The sequence below is a fragment of the Meleagris gallopavo genome, chromosome 4 (genome assembly GCF_000146605.3).
Source record: "Meleagris gallopavo isolate NT-WF06-2002-E0010 breed Aviagen turkey brand Nicholas breeding stock chromosome 4, Turkey_5.1, whole genome shotgun sequence".
NCBI classification, from domain to species: Eukaryota; Metazoa; Chordata; class Aves; order Galliformes; family Phasianidae; genus Meleagris; species Meleagris gallopavo.
The window spans coordinates 45,405,408-45,424,640 of NC_015014.2; the positions used below are offsets into that span (position 1 = coordinate 45,405,408).

Below are 19,233 nucleotides of genomic sequence, written 5' to 3' on the forward strand. Positions count from 1 at the left end.
TCTTTGCAATAGAACCATAGAATGGTTTGGGTTGGAAGGGATCTTAAAGATGGTCCAGTTGCAACCAGATCAACCTGGCACTGAACATCTCCAGGGATGGGGTATCCACGGCTTCTCCGGGCAGCCTGTTCCAACTCTTCACCACCTTCGCAGCAAAGAATTTCTTCCTAATATCTAAACTAATCTAATCTGTTTTTAGTTTAAAGTTACTACCCCTTCCTCCAATCACTAGACTCCCTGATGAAAACTATCTTCCTATCTTTTCTACAGGCCCCCTTTAGGTAAAATAAGGCATCAACAAATTAAGGAAAACCACTTTGTTAGCAGTAGCAACTTGTGGTTATAAAACAGAAACATACCTGGGTAGCAGAGCAACACAAGCAGTCAGGAGGCACACTAGGTAAAAAACTGGGTCTGCCATATGCTTTTCCATGATCCGATAAGGATTTGATAGTGGATTATGGGTTCTGTAGGTTGCCCCAAAAGCCAGAGAAAAAACGAAGTAAAATAGGATGCTGCCAACTATAACTATTGTATGAATCCAAGTCTGCAAGGTAGAAAAGAAAAGAAATCAGATCTAGTCTGTAAACAGGAAGACCCATAAATCCTCAGGCACATGTACGCATGAGCATGCACAGCCCCCTCTCCTCCCCTTCAAGGACAGCTTCTTAATGTAACAAATAGAGGGAAAAACAATTCACATAGTATTCTTAACTCTATGCAAAACACTACCAGGAAGAACAGAACCTTCTTTCTACAGTTCATAGGTAATCCAGCTAGTTTGTTTATTTATTTATTTTATTCTGGTAAAAGTATAGCTATCAGTTCATTTGTGTAAGACATTATAAAGCTATTTGCCTTAAATGATCACCTTACTGGCAGCTGAGAGTCTTCTCAAGCAAATAGAGGTGATAGCTTTACATGACACGTCCCTTACATATGCTGCTTGAGACATTGATTAATTCTTCACTGGAGTTATGGCTATAATGGTTACTATGGAAACAACACTGTCACTGGTCTGACAGCTTCCCAACGTAGCAAAATGCCAAATAAAACCCATTTATGTATTATTTTTCTATTCAGAGTATGGATACGCTCAAGCTATGTATGTAGGCAGACTAAAGGGATTTGTGTAAGTGCTACCATATGCCTGGAAGAAGAATGAAAGAAAGAATCACAACTTGCAATTTTATCCATTATGATACAATTCCAAAGATGTTTTTCAAAACTGACAGGAAAAAAATCGAAAGCCATTAATATCTGTTTTTGTACTGTAAATATTACTAAATTCTCTTTAAAATTATGTGCAATGGGTAAACATTACCCTTGTAAAAGCTTTAAATTCATCCAAACTAATGCAGTCTATGAACAGGTATTTTACTTTATGCAGACAAGTGAAAGCTGGAATAGAATTTCCATGACATACTGGTTCTCTAGAGTAGATCATCCATTTCAAGCACTCAAAAATCAATAGCTGACATTATTTTTTATGAGAAGCAAGCTTTGGGAACTTATGGAGGGTCAAGCAGATCACCAGTTGGTTTTACCGTTTGCCAAATCAAAGTGACATCCCTAAACCCACTGACTCCTAATAAGGCAGGATCCCTCACTATTAAATAATCCTGAGATCAAATTTTGTTAATTTTATTCACACAAGTAATTCTGTTGGCTCCAATGACAGCTTCCTTAGGAGAGCTTACAGAGACTTATAAAGGAAATATTTCACCTCTGACTCTCTTATACTTATTCAGTTTTGTGTACTAAGCTCTATTCTATAAATTTTAATGAAAGCTGCATACACGTTCTGTTGAGGAATGTACTCTTCAGAAAATAAAGTACTCACCACGGATTTGCACTCAATGAGAAGGTGAAACAATATTATAAAAAGTGCTGCTGTGTTTATAGGGTTTCCAAAAGAAAAAATGTCTATGTCTGATCCATGGTAAGTCTGTAAAGGAAGACAGTGTAACATACAGTCAGTGTAATATGCTTGATGTATAGTTCTAATATGTAAAGTGGCATGATTTATTTAAATACTGGACATACTTGCATGCACAGTTCAACTCAGTTCCAGTGACAATTCTGCTACTATACATTTGTACATCACAAAGTACAATCAAAAACTACATTTTATTTCTAATTTGCCTGAGTTTTTAGTATGCCAAAGTGCATAAATTTAATATCCAGCACTTACGAAGTAAGGCACAAAAAAGCAAGCAAGACTTTGGTAAAAAGCATCCAGCAAGGTTATCCAAAAGGTTGAAGGCAAGTAGGCCTGTAAGAAAAAACAAACAAACAAACAAAAAAAGATAATGGCATTGAAACAACTTCAACAAATCGCTGCAGCTTTGTTAAGCATCCAACTGGACTTGAGGAAAGATAATCCACAGAATAACTCCAGCTGGCTTCCCCATGAAGAGACATACTTTTACGGCACAATAGGAAGATGCACATGTAGCTAGCTGCTATGATTTAAATCAGCAGCCAGATCTGTGAGCTCTGATCTTACAGCTGTTTCTCCTAGAATTGACCTGCCAAAGTCTTACCTGAGTGATAAGGAAGGAAGAGGGCAACGGGACAATGAATCACTCTCACAACTTGCTATCACTGAATGCCAAGTCCCATGTTCCTTCCACCTCCATTCCCTTTCTTTTTGTACGTCTGCTTCTATCTTTTGATTTGTGCTCATTTACTCCTCTGTGCAGACAGGAATCTAATGTGAGGTAACTAAATTCACTAGAATGCGAAAAATCATTTTCCTCTGGTCACCCCTTCCCTCCCTTAAAAGTGGGATGTGACATTTTCTGTTGGGAATCTCACTACAACTTTGCTGTTGTAGTGAGTTAAATCAGCTGCTGAAAGAAAGATGAACAGCAGAACTGGCACAAGGGAGGTAATCTAACTACAAAGGTGAAAATAGGGAATGGGAAGAAAAGAAGGGAGACAATGCAGAGGAATGAGCCCTCCCCATTCAGTGGCAGCAAACTGATGAAACTATAACTGCATGTGCCCTGGCTTAGGTATATTCCATTCCTCAAACAATCAATTGAGGCACGCAGATGCACAGTCTACTCACTCAGGATTTCCTCCCTCATTAGTAAGGAGAGATGGGTTACTCTGAAAAGCAATTCAGCCCTTTCATGAACTGAATTTCTCTCTGAAAATGGTGTGGGAAACTAGACTCCTCATTTGCCCATGTCAGGGTGGTGCTCTAAATCAGTGAAGATGAATCCAAGTTACTGTCTACACTTTTATAGCTTGTAATGAGCCGGGCACTTATGACATAGTAGTGCAACATTATGACACATTTTTTAAAGCACTGCTCTTTGTTTTATAGTATGCTTAATTCAAAGCAGTTATTACACTATGCTTCCATGCAAGGAAAGAAATGATATACTACTTAACAACTACAACCACAGAGCAAGACAATATTGAGCTGGGCAAAAAGAGAAAAACGTTGATAAATGTTTTTACAAAAAGAAAGCAGGGAAAGAGAAAAGCAATTGTATAATGCAGTAATTCTGATTATGTTGCCTCAAAACATTCCTTTCAGCTTGCTGTATTCTGTTTGACCAGAGCAAAGTGCCAAATCCTGAGGCTTGTAATATCTACTTTATCAAAACTCTGTGAATAATAAAGCACAGATCTCCTCCAGCCAGGCTATAGAGAATCTTAGCAGAAAAAAAGGCCCAGCTTTTATTCGTGCACAGAGTACAGGTCTGGGTCTAAAAGAGAAAGTGGTTTTAAACTTCATGTTTGCCTGATGTGAACCATGAAGGAAAGAAAGAAATGGCTCAAAATGCTGACCACTTTAATTTGCTTCAGGCCAAGCATTCTTTAACCTACCACAGATTTCTGGCTCATCTTGTACAGCTGTGGGATCTGCATGAGTATCTCTGCAGACACATCTTTGTCCAAGACACCGTAAATGATGGGTGGCACCGATGTAAAAAGGAGATTGAAAAAAATCAAGATCCAATAGTCAGTCATTGATGTGCCTGAAAACCCACAGAAGAACTGGTACCAGAATAAGAGGTTGACGTAGGCCTGAAAAGTCAATAATGAGATGATAAAATGCTACCTGTAGACAAGTGTTTTCAAATCCAAGAGAAAAATAAGCAGGTTGTAGGTCTGGTTACAGTAATCTGTGAAAAATTATGTATAACTGCTGTAGAGTCCCTGCCAATCCCATACCCTGAAATTGTATTTGGCTAGCACACATCTTTACATTTAAAAACTGGCTACATGGCTTGTTTAAATATTCATGCTATAAGTACATTAATTAATGCCTGCTATCCACTTTTTAAACAAATTAGACAATGGCTTTCAGTTGGAAACCCAGTTCAAGCAATAGAAAAGTCTAGTCTCTGAAGATGTAAATGGGAAATAAAGTTGTTTGCCACATGCTCTTTGCATATTTTTGAACCCGTTCGCAACAGAAACTAAAAAATAATATGGAGCCATACTACTTCAGTACTGTCAAATAAGCAAACTGCTCTCTCTAGGCCAGGACAGCTACATACCACATTCTTGTAGAAGAAGTAGAGTATCATGTTGGTAAGCCTGGTATAACACCAGTGACCATGGACAAGCAGCAGCTTCCTGAGATGCTTGAACTGAGAAATTGCAAAGTCACTTGCCATCACTGCCTGCAACACACATAAAGGAAAGCACTGATATATCCAAACTTCAAATGATGAGCTTCAATACTGATCAGCAAACTGTTATAATGCTGGAAACTCTTATTTTATGTTTTTTTTTAATATATATTGTGCATATGAGCCTTGCCTTATTGAGATCTGAACCCCTCTGTGCAACATTTTACATCAGCAGCTCCAAAGAAATCACTGATACTTCATGCCATAAAACAAGCAGCCCAGATACATAATAGGGAGTTCAGTGACAGGCAGCAAGTTCTGTTATTTGGAATTTGAACACATGCACCCTTCAGCTTCTGAGCACTCCCAGATAAATGCAGGGGCTTGCACACTTTCGCTCAAATACAGCAATGGGCTGCGGAGCTGCTGGGCCCCCAGAGTGAACGTTAAACAGATTTGAAATGGAATCCAGTGTCATTTGTGTCTGTCTTATACACGCTACCTGCATGCCTTCTTGGCCCAAGATTCCCACACCAATGTCAGCTACCTGGATCATACTGACATCGTTGGCACCATCACCTACAGAGAAAAGGGAAGAAAAAATAACTAAGCTCTCTTAAGTTAGTTGAAACACAACCTGGAGGCAGCTTTACTGGCTATCACATTGCCATGGAAGTAGCACAAATACATAGATAAATACATAACACTACAGAATTCAGAGAAAACCATTTTCATAGGCAGCAATGTAGCCTATGGAATACCCTAAGGAAAGAAATATTAAAGTGTAGTAGGCCTGACTGAACTGAGCAATATTCTTCGAACGGATATTAGCTACTCCTGTTAGAATTTAGTCAGTATGCTTGGACAGAAAATATGGATGTTTTAAATCATACTCAGTGATTTCCCTTCTCCCTCACTATTTCAGGGGCTGTGATGGAGAACAACAAGGAAAATCCCCTCACTTAACCTTCACACATCACATAATGCTGTACATGACTGCTGCTATTCTTTGTTGCTTTAGATTACCAAGTATAGTCTAAATTTGGTAGGTTAAAAGACTATCATCATGTAATGCTAAAGACAACTATTATTCAAAGGATTATCTTCCTTGTAATTTAATTTTGTAAAGGACGTTGAGAAAAATAAAGAAGAAACTGCCTTCTACTTCTCAGAGAAAAGAAGGAAACCATGAGACTCACCTACAGCTAACGTCATTGCCTTCAGCTTATTTCGCACCAGTCTGACCAGCACACTCTTCTGCAGTGGTGTGGCTTGGCAGCAGACTACAGCTCGACATTTTTCTGTAAGCTCCAAGAAAACATTCTGCAGGCTGTCCTGAAGGACATGCTCTAAAGTCCTTCCATCAATAACCAGGCCTGCGCTGAAGCCTTGAGCTTGGGTAGAAGGACTTGCAGAGACATTCCCAAGTTTCTGATTTACTTTTTTTTGGTCAGCAGTGTTTTTTTGCATGTGTTCTAAAATACTGTTCATCACCAAAGCACAAGCATCCTAAAGACAAGAGAAAAGCAACTTAGTAAACACTGTTTGTATTCTGGCTCCCTTTCCAATTTAAAAAGGAAATATGGAGAAAATGCCAGTTGCTATCAATGTATAGTGTACTTCTCTCACTTTGTAGAATAGAAAGGGATTCAGACATGAGGCTGAATAACCCTTTAAAATAACAAAGGATACAGTACAGAGGATAAAAGCAAAGTTAAATTGTGGGTCATTAAGTAGATTGGTTTGGGTGTTGTACTAGGAGAAGGGAAAACACTGAAACATATTAGAAAAATATTAAAAGACTATCAGAAAAAAAAAAAGCCACAGTTGAGGGAGAATATGACAAAGTAGCACACAACCTAATTTGATATCATTTTCATTGCAATAATTCCTATATTGCTAATATGCTGTAAACCTGAAATATCTAATAGAATATGATGCAGGACAACTTTTGCTTCTAGCATAAGGAGAAATTAAGCAGTCAGTTAAAATAGTGACGATGGAATATGTAAAGAAACAGGCACTACATATAGTATTTTATACTTTACCTATTAGGAAAAAAAAGTCAGTTTTTGAATATTTTTATTTTCCCAGTGATTATGCTATCTTTTGTGAGATGAGAAAACAGAGAACATATTGTTTTCCCATACAGTCCTGTGATATTGCCTGATGGCTTTTTTTTTTTTTTTTTTGCAGAGAAAACAAAATAAAACACCCTCTTGAACACTGAAAAAAAGTGCAATTTTCTACTCACTCTACTTTGTGATTTGAGTGTGAAGATTCTGTCATCTGGCTCCAGCAATTTACAAGCATAGGCAATATTGACAGCTGTCTCTCTCTTGTCACCTGTCAGCATCCATATTTTTATTCCTGCTTTCCGTAATGCCTGTATTGTGTCTGGAACACCATCCTGCAGGCGATCTTCAATGCCAGTGGCACCTTTATTTAGACAAGCAGATGGATTAGCACTGCTGTATTTCAAGAAGCAAGTCTGCAAGCCTGACAGGACAAGATAGTCTCTGTGTATATCCACATTCCAGGACAGACACCGTGCTACAATATGCTTGAGAATCTCCCCCTTCCTCCTCTTTCTGTCTCAAAGTCCATCACAAGTTATGGGAACGTTGACATGTACCCTCCTTACAGTCTGTCATGTCTTTACAGTTTTTGGTTATTAGTGTTCCACATTATAACATCATGTTGTGCACTGGGAATTAAAAACAGTAGGAGAATGGAATATTTGATCAGCTGACAATATGTGAAACTCACTGTGTTGCATCTGGGATACTCAGACTAAGAAAGATTATAAAAAAACCCCAAACTTCAGCCACTTGCAGCTAGAGTAATTTTGACAAATAAACAATAAAATAATTCCCAGTAAAGTTTTCTCTCTTAAAGGGTCCCTTCTTACTGCAACAGGAGCCAGTTTCACTACGCATACCTACGCCACCCAAAATTCAACAATAACATAAAATATGTCCAGAAGTGGTCTTGTGATTAGTTGCCATCATTTCACATGCTTATTATGATGACAAAAGCTCTGGTGCACACAGAAAAAAGTAAAACATTGTGCCTTACAAACAACAGAAGATCACAAGCTGCCTTCGGTAGCAACTATAACAAACGTGCAGCAAGATTTATGTACACCCAGGAGTGTCAACAAATTCTGGATGTGTAGAAAGCTATATATTATACAAATAGAGGTTCATACAGAGAATTCAGATTATAACCATCATAAGGGGTTTCCTGTGAGTTATAGCATTTTCTTACCTACCCAGCAAAGTTAGTTTAGTTTCAAGCCTGATGGCGGATTCCAGCAGAAGCTCCTCCCTATTGTCAATGCTGGTTTCTGCTAAAAAATGATTATTTAACCACTCTGTATATTCTTCATCACTCATCACCTGCAGAGGGAAAGAAAACACAGAAGATGTGTCTAGATCTCACTTCAAATGTACTCCAAGAGCATCCCTCAGAGCCATCTCTGTTATCCATACACTAAACCTTTAGCAGTCCTGACAGTGCAGTTACATGTGTACCCCAGTGTGTCGACAGACTTAATATGATTCACAGGTCAGGCTGCTAACCAAAAGCTTGCAGGCATCTGGAGTTGCCTGATATATTTCCATTTATATGGAAGGCAGGGAGGCCAAAGAGCACAGTATTCTCCTTACTGTTCTTTAATTGCCTCATTGACACAGCCCACAGAATCACTGCACAGCTTGGTACAGCTTGAGTCCTGTACAGTTACACAGCCTGTGCTTCCACTTTGCATGAGAGTTTCCTTTCCTGTTTCAGTTATTATGGAATTTTACTTCTGAACAGTTTTTAATTTATAATAGAATCTCATAACAATACATACTTTTGCGTTCAGATCCTGTAACACCACAGATGGTGTGAGACCCAGTAAGACAGGCCTGACTACATTTGTTTTCTGTATCCAGAAAAAAAAATTCCAACCAGGGCAAGGTTCACATGAGGAGAGCTGTTCAGGACTCATGTAAGAAAATCAGGACATTTTACATCCCTTGTTCTAGAGTTAGGCTATTAAAACTGTCTGGCATCATAAAGTGACAACAGGTACGTGAATAACTGAAGACAGAAATTTTTTTTGTGTCAACGTACAAATTCCTCCTGAAAGAAAGTAAGGATAAATGAAACATGGCAATGGGAACATCTAGTTTATAAGTGGTGACATCTGCTCCATTGGAAAAAACCACTCCTGCTCATCATTCTTAATAGTACATATAAAAAGCCCCACCTTTTTAGCAATACAAAGAGTGCGCAGTCCCTTTCTGGCATAGTCATCCAGATGATTCTGGGTTCTCTCTTTAATATTCTTCTGTTCCATTTCTGAATTCTCGGTATCTACCATTATATAAAAAGTAAGGAAAGCAAATTAACTATTCATTCTTAAAGTAAATTTACTGGAAAATACTGAAGGTCTAAATTTGGTTTGAAGATACCAAAATATTTACAGGTTTTATTTTAACTCTGAACATACCTTCATGTTTGCACAGTGTACTGTGGCTGTATCTTTAGAATGCATGGAGAGGGCCAGTCTGCACAAGCAGTGAGGGAGAACCAGTCTGGCACTCGTATGTTTTCATATATACTAGCATATCAAAGTGTCTCTCTAACATAAAATCATCTTCTAAAATGAACTGGGCCACAGACACCAAAGTAGCTTTGTTCTCTCTGATACAGTGGGAGGGAGCCAGAAGGGCTACCACAGAAAAGCTGTTTTTTTTTTTTAAAAAAAATCATTAATGCATGGACTATTCAGAGAAGTGATTAACTCATCTAACTTCAGACATGTAGAAGTTAGATTGCAAGTTTATCCTGAGAGTAAGGAGAGGTATCTCCAGACATGAACTTATGCCCTATAGACAGACTTTGGAGGCTCCTTTCCTACCTCACTGCCTGCAGAGGCTTTCTGTCTAGACCTTACTTGGCTAGAGCTGGGCTAAAATATGCTTGTGGAACTGTATATATCCCACTTCCTCACTGAGATAAACCATGGAACATGAAAACTAAGTTCTATTTTGCAGATAGTAAACCTGTAAATTCCATTACCTTCACAACCATTAAAAAAGACCCTATAACATCTGAACTTAAAATATGCAGGGACATGTTTCTTACACACACAGAAAATATGTCTACAGTTATAAATCAATGACTGCCTGATACAGCGTTTGAATAAATCATGATTAGTGCTTAAGTAACACAGTATGTTCCTTCTGTGGCAGATTCCAAGAACCTTTACCCAAAAACAACAGCACCCAGAAGGAGGCAGCACACAATTCTGCAGGAACAGGATATTATTAATACATCTAGAAAACAGAAATAGTTGGTAATCCAGAAAAAATAAGAACAGTCAAAAAGCAATGAAAGTATCTCATCCTAATAAACACCTCTCACTGCACAGCAGGAGACAACTATTTCAGCAGATGACCTTACTTTATGACTGGAAATACTAGAGTTGACTCCAAGAGGTCTGCTTAGACACCACAAAATCTCTGAATTACTGCTAGCTTTCTGTTCTCAGTTTCCAGAATGGTATACAGGACAGCCATATGTAGGTGCAAAGCTGTAATACCTTTATGGGTTTCCTAAAAAGCAACTCAGAAATAGTAGTTCTGCTTGGTTACTCAGCTCTTCTTACAAATCAGGGCATGCAGTCAACTGTACCAAAGAATGATAAAAGTGAACAAAGAATTAAAAGTTCTATAAATACCTTCAGATGCAGTTCCCAACAAATCCATCATGACTGAGTCTGCACCTTTTGTGTACACCACCACTTGGTCGGAGACTGGATGCCGAACCACTACTGACATCCTTTTTCGCACTGAGTCAAAAGGCAGGATATGCAAAAGCTGAAATGTTAAAGATCCCAGACCTGCAAAATCCACAGTTACTTGATCAGGAGTCCTAGACTGTAAAATACATTTATAAGCCTTAGCTGCATGGACCAAGGCAGCTTCATCTGGACTTTCAGCTTCATAACAAAGCTTAGGTAAGGGAGACCATTCAGCAGATGACTCAGCACTGCTGGTTTCACAGCCAGCAGCTACATTTGCTGTATAATGTTCTTTGGTTAACTGGGGATTTTCGGGGCTGTTCAGATTGTGAGGCTCAGCAGCACTTTGAGCAGCCCCATCCAAAGCAGGTGAAGCCAGTTTCATTCTGAAAATGGACAGTTTGCTCACAAAACTGTTTGGGTTTTCAGATGATGATTCTTTTATACTCGGAAGTGGGGATGAACTTAGTCTACGGACTGACAACCTCTGGAACATCTGCCTGATTTCCTCAAGGGATTTAATAGGCATTCTTCCCAGTGAAGAGCGTCTCATCTGCAACAGAACATTCAGAGAAAGTATAAAGTCTTCATATGTTATTTAATTAAAGAAAGACAGCTTACAAACTGTTTCTTAATGAATGTAGGAAAACTTGAAAAGCTATGATCATTTTGATTGCTTGTATTAAAAATAGCCAGCTCAATTAAACATATTACCATATAAGTACACCAAACAGCTCTGTGAGAGCTTGACCTATTCAAACCACACAAATTGTAAAAATACTTCAGATCTGAAAACTGCATGTATTGCCAGCTTGATTCCTGACTCAATGTAATACTTCTTTCTAGAAATGTCTAAGCAATGGAACTTTTAAAAGTTGTGGTGAATGGAACTAAATACTTGTCTTCAATTGGCAAGATAGTTGCAAAGAATAAACCAGCTCCATACTTCTCACAGTGACTAGCTACTAGTAATGCTAAAAATACAGTACTTCAGCAATACTTTTTTGGTCAGAATTGAAAATAAAAGACAGACACCCACAAGAATCAAGAAATAAAAGATTCCTGCTTCAATTCTATCCCACTTGCATGCAAGTTGTAATGTGTCTCTATTCAGCATCACAGAGACACAGACTAGGAACATTCCTTCATCTTCTCTTCCTCGGGAAACACTGAAAACTTGTTGCCTTTGTCATTATCGTTCCCCAACTGAACTCATAATCCTTATGCCATATATTGCTCCTCCCAACCCAGCTACTACTGACTTGGACATCTCCTATTCTAAAAGTCATCCAGAAATATTATTCTCTAAGAAATGGAAAACTCACAGGTGGAGGTTGGGTTAGTATTTACTAATGCAGATGCCCCATCCATGTGTTCACTGCAGGCTGCCTACAATGTGGATTTGTCTGGAAGGACACCATAACAACAGGCATTTTATATATAGGTGGTACTTTATTCTCTACAGGGTACCTTTTGGAAATATCTCCAGCCATACATGTACATGCACTACTTACTTAAGCAACAAAACCTATTCCTGTAGATGTCACATTTTTTTTTTTTTCCCAAAAGGTGAACAAATCTTTATCACATTTGTGGGGAGGGAAATCAAGGCTGAACTTTGGGATTACCCTGCCACACAATCAAATTAGGTAGAAGATGGGTTTATGAAAATCCCACCTTGAAAAAAAGTCAACTGATTTTAAAATGAAAGCAATATCTTTAAATAAATATTAGATGCATGCTCTGAAAATAAGAAGTGGTTTCAAGGAAACATTAAAAGTCTCTTGATTATTAAACCAGGACAGTCTAACAAATTCATTGTACACCGAAGATGAGGCTACCTTATACTAACCATATTGCAAAGCATTTTTTTTCTTCAAATTATTACATACATTAAACTTGATCCTCCATACTCTTGCTGGAATTCTATTTGAATATAGTCAAGTAACAGGTAAGAGCTTTTTCAGTTCCAGTATCTTAGAAGTCTTCCAAGACTATTCATATTTTTTAGCGAACAATAACTTATTTGTAAAGGTAACTTGAGTGTTAGGGCACTCTTAAAGGAAGCTGTGCACATATCTGGTAAAAGATAATAGAATACAGCAAAAAACCCAACAACCCATAACTGCAGTTTAATCTCAAAATGTATATTGTGAAAGTTAAGAAGCATCAAGCTTGCAGGTTCAGATCCTGAATTCCAGTCATTTTTTTCTCCTTTTGCAATCAAATTAAAGGAAAGTCTTTTATAAATTGATATAGACAAATATAATACCTTCTTACCTTTTGACGTGGCTGATTGGGGATTGAAACAACAACAGTATTACAGATTGCCAGAGCAAGAAAGAAGTCAGTGATGTACATTGTCTCCAAAGCTAACTTGCTGATGCCGTCTTCTGATTCTTGATAGGAAAGAGAAGAAATATGTCTGAATTTCTCCAGCAGTTGTGTATCTGGTACAACATCTGTTTCCTATGGATTAAACAAACAAAGCTGTGAATTAGGATATAAACCCTGGCAATCACAAATGGGCTTCTACCTCATACCATTTCAGGGTCGCAAGTTCATTCCAGACTTACTTTATATATAGAGTTCATACATGAGGAGAAAATAATCATTCCCCAGACACTGCTACCAGAGACTTGAGAAACCAATGGCAGAAAATTTCAAAATAATCTTGGTCTCCGGCAGTAAAATCAGCTACAGATATTTTTAATTCTAGTAATCTCCACTAAATGCAATGGAATTAATATTGTTTTATCTAGATACTTCCTATTGAAAGCAAAGTAAAATTTCTTTTTTGCTTTCTTAAGGCAAAGGAACAAACTTTGTTGAAAATGAAGCTTGTCATTTTAGCAGAGTGATCATGAAATCACACCAACAAGATCCAAACAACACATCTTTGCAATCCAATAAATATCTGCAACATCAGCTTGCAAGTAGGCTGCAGCCAAGCAACAATGGGAGCTCTCATTTTGATGGAAGAGAAAGGATGTCTTAAATTTCAAGCACTCTATTAAAATGCAAGTAAAAAGATGTTCCTTCATTAGTTACTTCAAAAATTCATTATCAAAACTAACAACTTTTACTTACAATGCAGCTGCTGAAAGCAACATGTCCTGAGCAGGGAGCATCACTTGATGAATGCTCCCTTCCTAATTCAGGGTAAATACCAGATAACAGATTTGAAGACTTTCTGTTCAAAGATTCATTCTCAGCTCCACAGTCGTGTCCCCTCCATTTTGACGTGTGGCCCAAATAGGCACAAGGACCTTCAGCTGAACCCTCATCTTTCAAATCCCTCTCTTGATAGAATTCCAGCCTCTTTGCTAAAGAAATAGAAAGAAAATTATTATTCTGTGAGCAAAAAGAAATTTGTCTAAAATAAAACTTAATTTTAAAATAAGGAAGTTAGTATACAGTTAAGAATAATCCACTCTTTTTATAAAATCAAACCATAATAAGTTATCACACTGACTTGCCATTTAGGACACTGCACTTCAAGAGTGCTGCTCTGCTGGAGAGAATCCAGAAAGAGAGAAAGAACAATCACAGAAACAGTAGAGTAAGCTGGTTACACAGCCTTCAGAAGAGAAAATTGCTGAGAACCAAATAACAGTTTTCAAGTACAAAAAGTGAAACTGCACAAAGAAAGGAATTAGTCTACTTTCTTGGCACACTCTAGGTAATAGGAGACACAATGTTTCTATGCTGTGATAAGACAGGCTCAGATAACAGAAAAACTTTGTCTAACAAGACATGAAATACCAGAACAAAATGCACAAGAAGGTAATGAACTGGCCACCAACAGAAGTACTGAAAACACATTAAAAAATTCAAAAAGACAGCAGTATGTCTGCACAGACAGATCTAAACAACACACATCTATTCCACTTATGCTCCCTGCCTGCCAAGGAGATCATACACCCTGGCTGAAGTAACATAGGTGGCACCTCCTGTAATACCACAGTGCTCTGCTGACGTAGCCTAAAAAGCACAAGTTGATTTAGATATAACACTGCACATGGACACCTATACAGAGGATTTTACTACAACGCAGTCAAATCTCTGTTGCCCTTTGCTCTGGGCAACAGAGATACAAATACAGAAATATATGTACAGACTAAGTGAGTCATATGCAAAAGACTGAACTGCTTTGTAGTGCATCTCTTACTGCACACAGTGGGAGCCAGGGAAATAGCAACTTTGTGCAACTGACCAAAGGAAAATTAGAGTTAAACATAGGACCTCCAACATTTTTCAGATGGATTTTCTAGGCACACAATTTCTAGATTTGTTAGGAAGGACATGCTTTATTTCCAAATAAATGCCAGGGTACAATAGGAAATAATTATAAACATAATTAACACACTGATACTATTGGAAGAAAAGTGAATTCTTAGGGAAATAAGTAGTAGAAGTGAGTGGCAGACATATGCCAAGCACAAAGAGACTTCAATCAGTCACAACTCATCTCTTCTGAAACGCTTTTCATTTCTTGAAGATGTGCTCTGAAAATATATTCTACTTTTTACTTAACTTATTCATTCATCAAATTCTAAACTTAAAATACATTTCTTTTCACTTTGCTCTTGTGATATCCTTCCCAGTATAATTATGCAAAGCCAAAGAACCACTCCGACACCTACATCACCTGATTTTCAGAATATGTGAGGAAATTATATGATTTATAAAATGATTTATAACCACCAGTTGCTGTGACTGTGAACAAAAGAAGAGCCCATGCACTCTGAGCCAGCAGGGTGTGCCTGTTGCTTGCAGAAAGTGAGCGGTTCCATCTGGCAGCAAAACCACAGAGAGTGGTTAATACATAGTTGTGATTGGTCTATCCAACTGCCAGCACTTCTCTGATCTTCACCAGTGAAAGAGCAAATGTATGCAGTTAACATACAGTAATAATAATAAAATCTTTGTGTTTTTATCTAGTTAATAAAATAGGTAGCTGAATAGTTACTTTATGTAACTATGTCAGAAAGTAAAGAGTGTTCTGTGTGTGGTATCAAATATGCACAGGCTTAACTATCTGTAAAGTAGCACCTCACATACACTTTCAAGTCTCTGTATGCTGCACATGAATTTTGTGCAACTGACCACAGGAAAATTAGAATTCTAGAATCTTTCCCCGTTTTCCACAAATGGGGAAAGATTCAAGTAAGACCAGCCTAAATCCACACCTTCTGTATTGCCACACAAACCTCAGAAACACCCGTCTTCATCACAACTTGAAGTTTCTCTGAGAATGGAAAAAGGACTACAACAAGTGTGGATTTAGCACCTTACCATTTTCTTCATGGCAATATTCCTGTCCTGCAATGCTGCACCTCCGAAAAACCATCTTATTTTCAGTGAGTGTTCCAGTCTTATCTGAGAAGATATACTGAATCTGGCCAAGGTCTTCAGCAATATTCAATGCTCGACACTGAATTGTAGAGTTTGTTTTCTCATGGTAAAAATCAATGTCATTCTGTATTAAATAAATTTGTCCCAGTTTGACAATTTCAATTGAAACATAGAGAGAAATAGGAATCAAGACCTATTGAAACAAAACACAAGGATTAAAAGAGACCAAATTCTTTAGCCACATGCAAACACAAGTTAACTCTTCTGAAACCAAAGAGTTACTTCAAGGACATAAGTGAGATCAGGATATGACTCATGCTCAAAACAGACCAGTTACCTGTAATAAAATGATCATTGTCCAGAACATATTGAACCCTGCTAACATAGAAGATAGCGATTTCCCATCTGGTTCAGGGATGTTAAAAAAAGGTATTTCTGAATACCTACTTAACCAGATTCCATGGCCTAGAAAATAAGAACAAGTGAATCAGTTATGTTGACTGTATAACAGTTTAGGTAGTTCTAAGCTTCCAGAGAAGTATTTGCCTCGATAGGAACCCCACTAAAATGCATGAAATGTCAATGCACACATGAATGTTTTACTGCAGTTGTGTCAATACTACATCTATGCAACCCATCTCAAAACTAAGAGAATACTAGCTATGTTTCATAAGCCCTTTTTGTTTTCCTACCCCAAACCCTAGTTATTAAATATCTCATTTTTACTTTTCCAGCTTTCAGCTGTGGTATGTCATGAAGCTACTCTGGTCACTTTACATCATTGTGAGACAAATACTGTCACAGAAAAGAAACAGCATAAATTACAAACCCAGTTTATGTTTATGTTTATGTTTAAGCCATATTGTGATGCCAGACATGTCTATTTAGCATAACTTGACGAAGTTTTTTAAACACCTTTTATGCACTCATTTGGTTCATATAAAATGTACTCTTTTTGAACTTTAGTACTCAAGCTTACTATTTCATAAAACCCTAAAATAGAAAGTGCTTGTTTCTACTCAAACTAGGCCTCTCCCTGCAATACTGTACAAGCATTTCATTTTATCTCAACAAATCTAACACAAAGTACAAGTGTTACAGAGCAATTATTGAGAGGAACGAGAAAATGAATTGGAGAAGCAGGTTTTAGACTTAAGAACTCACACTAGGAACATATCCATTGACTAACTACTGATTAAACATGACAACATAAACTAAAACTTGGCAGCATCCCCTGCTGATAAAGAATTAGATATGGAGAAAGGCAGTTTCTGAAATAGGCTACTGAAATGAATTGGCCCCAAATTAAAACACCATGCCTGAGGGGAAAGCAGCAGGAGTCTGCACATTCATACTTACCAATTGCACCTGTTAAACACATTAAAATTAGAAGCAGAACACACCACAGAATATCAGAATTCACTTTTCTTTCCAATTTACTGCGCTTGTAATGAGGTCCACTGTTATTCAGCATGGCTTTGGTTTCATGACCTGTAATCACAACGAAGGTTGAAATTCTGTATTTGCAAGTATGAAAATCAAAAGTCCTTTATATTTCTAAAGCTCTGGGAAATTGGACATTCCTGTTAACTAATATGTGAAAAGAGAATATAAATACGAGCAAACTAACTGCTCCTAAAGTAATAGTCTTAAAGAAAACTAAAAAAGCTAAACCATAATTGCTCAGCTACATATTATCTTTTATACTGTAAATAATATTCCTATTATATTCCTTTCTGAAGTTTTTGATACAGTCTCTAATATTTTCTACAAAATTCTGCACCTGCATTACAATTATCTGCCTGAATACAGTATAGTCTTAAAACTTCAGCCTTTCGACTTTAGAACAGCATTAACTTCAATTCTGGACCAGAAAAAATCCTAACAAAGGCAGCTCTCCCCACTTTAATTTCAAAACCTCGATTTGTCATTGCAGTTAACAGTTGAGGACAAGGACTTGTACAAAGAACAGAGCAGGCTTCCCATAAATAATCAGATGTATCAGCCTTTTACATTTTAAAAAACAAACAAATAGTTCTGACTTGCATTCTTAATGCTTCAATCTAAGGCTGCCTTCTGCTGGTTTCAATCTTTTAATTGTCTAATTTGCGTTTGTGCAATACTGCTTCTTAAAGCACATAATTCCATCTTCTTTGCAAGGCAATCTGAGAAGGCCAGGATCGTTCACTAACCTGCGTATACCACGATGCCTACAACAGCTTCTGTATTTCTTACTGTGCATCCTCGCAGCAATAAGTTCTCCTTGCTGAGGCCCACTCGATCCTTGCTTGAATTCTCACTGAAAACAACAACAACAACAAAAAACCCAACCCATAGAGCAGCACATTAATTTGGCTGCACGACTTCAGCAATTACCATTCAGGTTTTGAAAAAGCGTTAGGGAGCAGATTACCAAGAGAAGCTACCTGTCACTGACTACCTTTCTGATGCTTCTGATTGGATCTTTCAAAGGAAGAGAATAACATGCATGCAAGATCACCTCCGAAATTCTAGGCATCTAGGCACTGTATTAAAATGTTCATGTGCATGGCATCTGCCATGTTGGCATTGAGGAACGGGAAACTCTGCTGAAATGATCGCAGGACAAATACAGTCTGAAAGCAGATGACTTCTATTTAGATGGCCAGCATTAGAAAAAAACATATAAAAAACTATAAATCCCATTTTAAAAGTATTGTAAGCACTGTCATCCGTGCCATATTTTCAATGCGGATATGCCCTGTTTGTCAAGACTTTTCTTTGGAGAAAGATAATTAAAAGTATTTCATTTTCTCTTCATATTTCTAACATGCCATTGCCCACAGGGAAGAATGTAGACATTATACATCTCAAAAAATGAAAATTAACCACTTTGGAAATAATATTTTGTTTTTCTAGTGGGAAAAACAAAATTACAGACCCTTAACAAGAAAATAGACGTAAAGTAACACAGTTTGATTAAATGGCTGAGAGTTACACAAAACACATGAGAGTAGGAGGGGAAGCCAGTTCTTCCCATTTCAAATTCTGATCAAAGCAGCCATGGTCCAGACTGAATTCTGTATTGATATCATATGTCATTAACAGCAGATCAAAGGCAGCCATTTAAAATGTGGTAGATACTGTTGCAAAATAGCCTGAACTAAGATGCTGAAAATATTTAATATAAAATATAAAGTGCTAGTGGGCTCTCCCAGTTCACAATCAGGTGTTTAGAAACTCCTTCTGGAGCTCTGCCTGCCTGGCTGCACTCAGAAACATAATGCTGCACACTGACTTATGTACACATTGTCATTTTTTAAAGCAAACAAACCCTCTGAAAATTAGTAAGAACACCAAAGCAAATTACATCAGTTTAAAGAGCCACCAAGCTTACTTACACAAAGCCTCGAAAGTGATTGAGGTCATCATTAGGACTTTCACATTCTATTCTACCAGAAAATTTTTCTGGATCAATTTCAGAGACCTGAAATTATTTAA

The 19,233-nt window shown here is 37.6% G+C and overlaps 1 protein-coding gene across 1 annotated transcript in view; it reads right to left on the bottom strand.

Moving 5' to 3' along the window:
- Nucleotides 1-19,233, bottom strand: part of ATP10D (ATPase phospholipid transporting 10D (putative)) — a 20,315-nt gene continuing 1,082 nt past the window's right edge. The window contains exons 2-19 of the mRNA XM_010710209.3: nt 19,134-19,219; nt 17,946-18,052; nt 17,113-17,244; nt 16,091-16,218; nt 15,694-15,946; nt 13,486-13,721; nt 12,676-12,864; nt 10,333-10,948; nt 8,857-8,963; nt 7,873-7,999; nt 6,853-7,037; nt 5,798-6,107; nt 5,101-5,177; nt 4,524-4,649; nt 3,847-4,047; nt 2,195-2,275; nt 1,844-1,948; nt 1-547 (exon numbers count right to left, since the gene is read on the bottom strand). Coding sequence (XP_010708511.1) covers nt 341-547; nt 1,844-1,948; nt 2,195-2,275; nt 3,847-4,047; nt 4,524-4,649; nt 5,101-5,177; nt 5,798-6,107; nt 6,853-7,037; nt 7,873-7,999; nt 8,857-8,963; nt 10,333-10,948; nt 12,676-12,864; nt 13,486-13,721; nt 15,694-15,946; nt 16,091-16,218; nt 17,113-17,244; nt 17,946-18,052; nt 19,134-19,219 — 3,273 coding nt within the window. The 3' untranslated portion in view covers nt 1-340. The remainder of the gene's footprint in view (nt 548-1,843; nt 1,949-2,194; nt 2,276-3,846; nt 4,048-4,523; nt 4,650-5,100; nt 5,178-5,797; nt 6,108-6,852; nt 7,038-7,872; nt 8,000-8,856; nt 8,964-10,332; nt 10,949-12,675; nt 12,865-13,485; nt 13,722-15,693; nt 15,947-16,090; nt 16,219-17,112; nt 17,245-17,945; nt 18,053-19,133; nt 19,220-19,233) is intronic.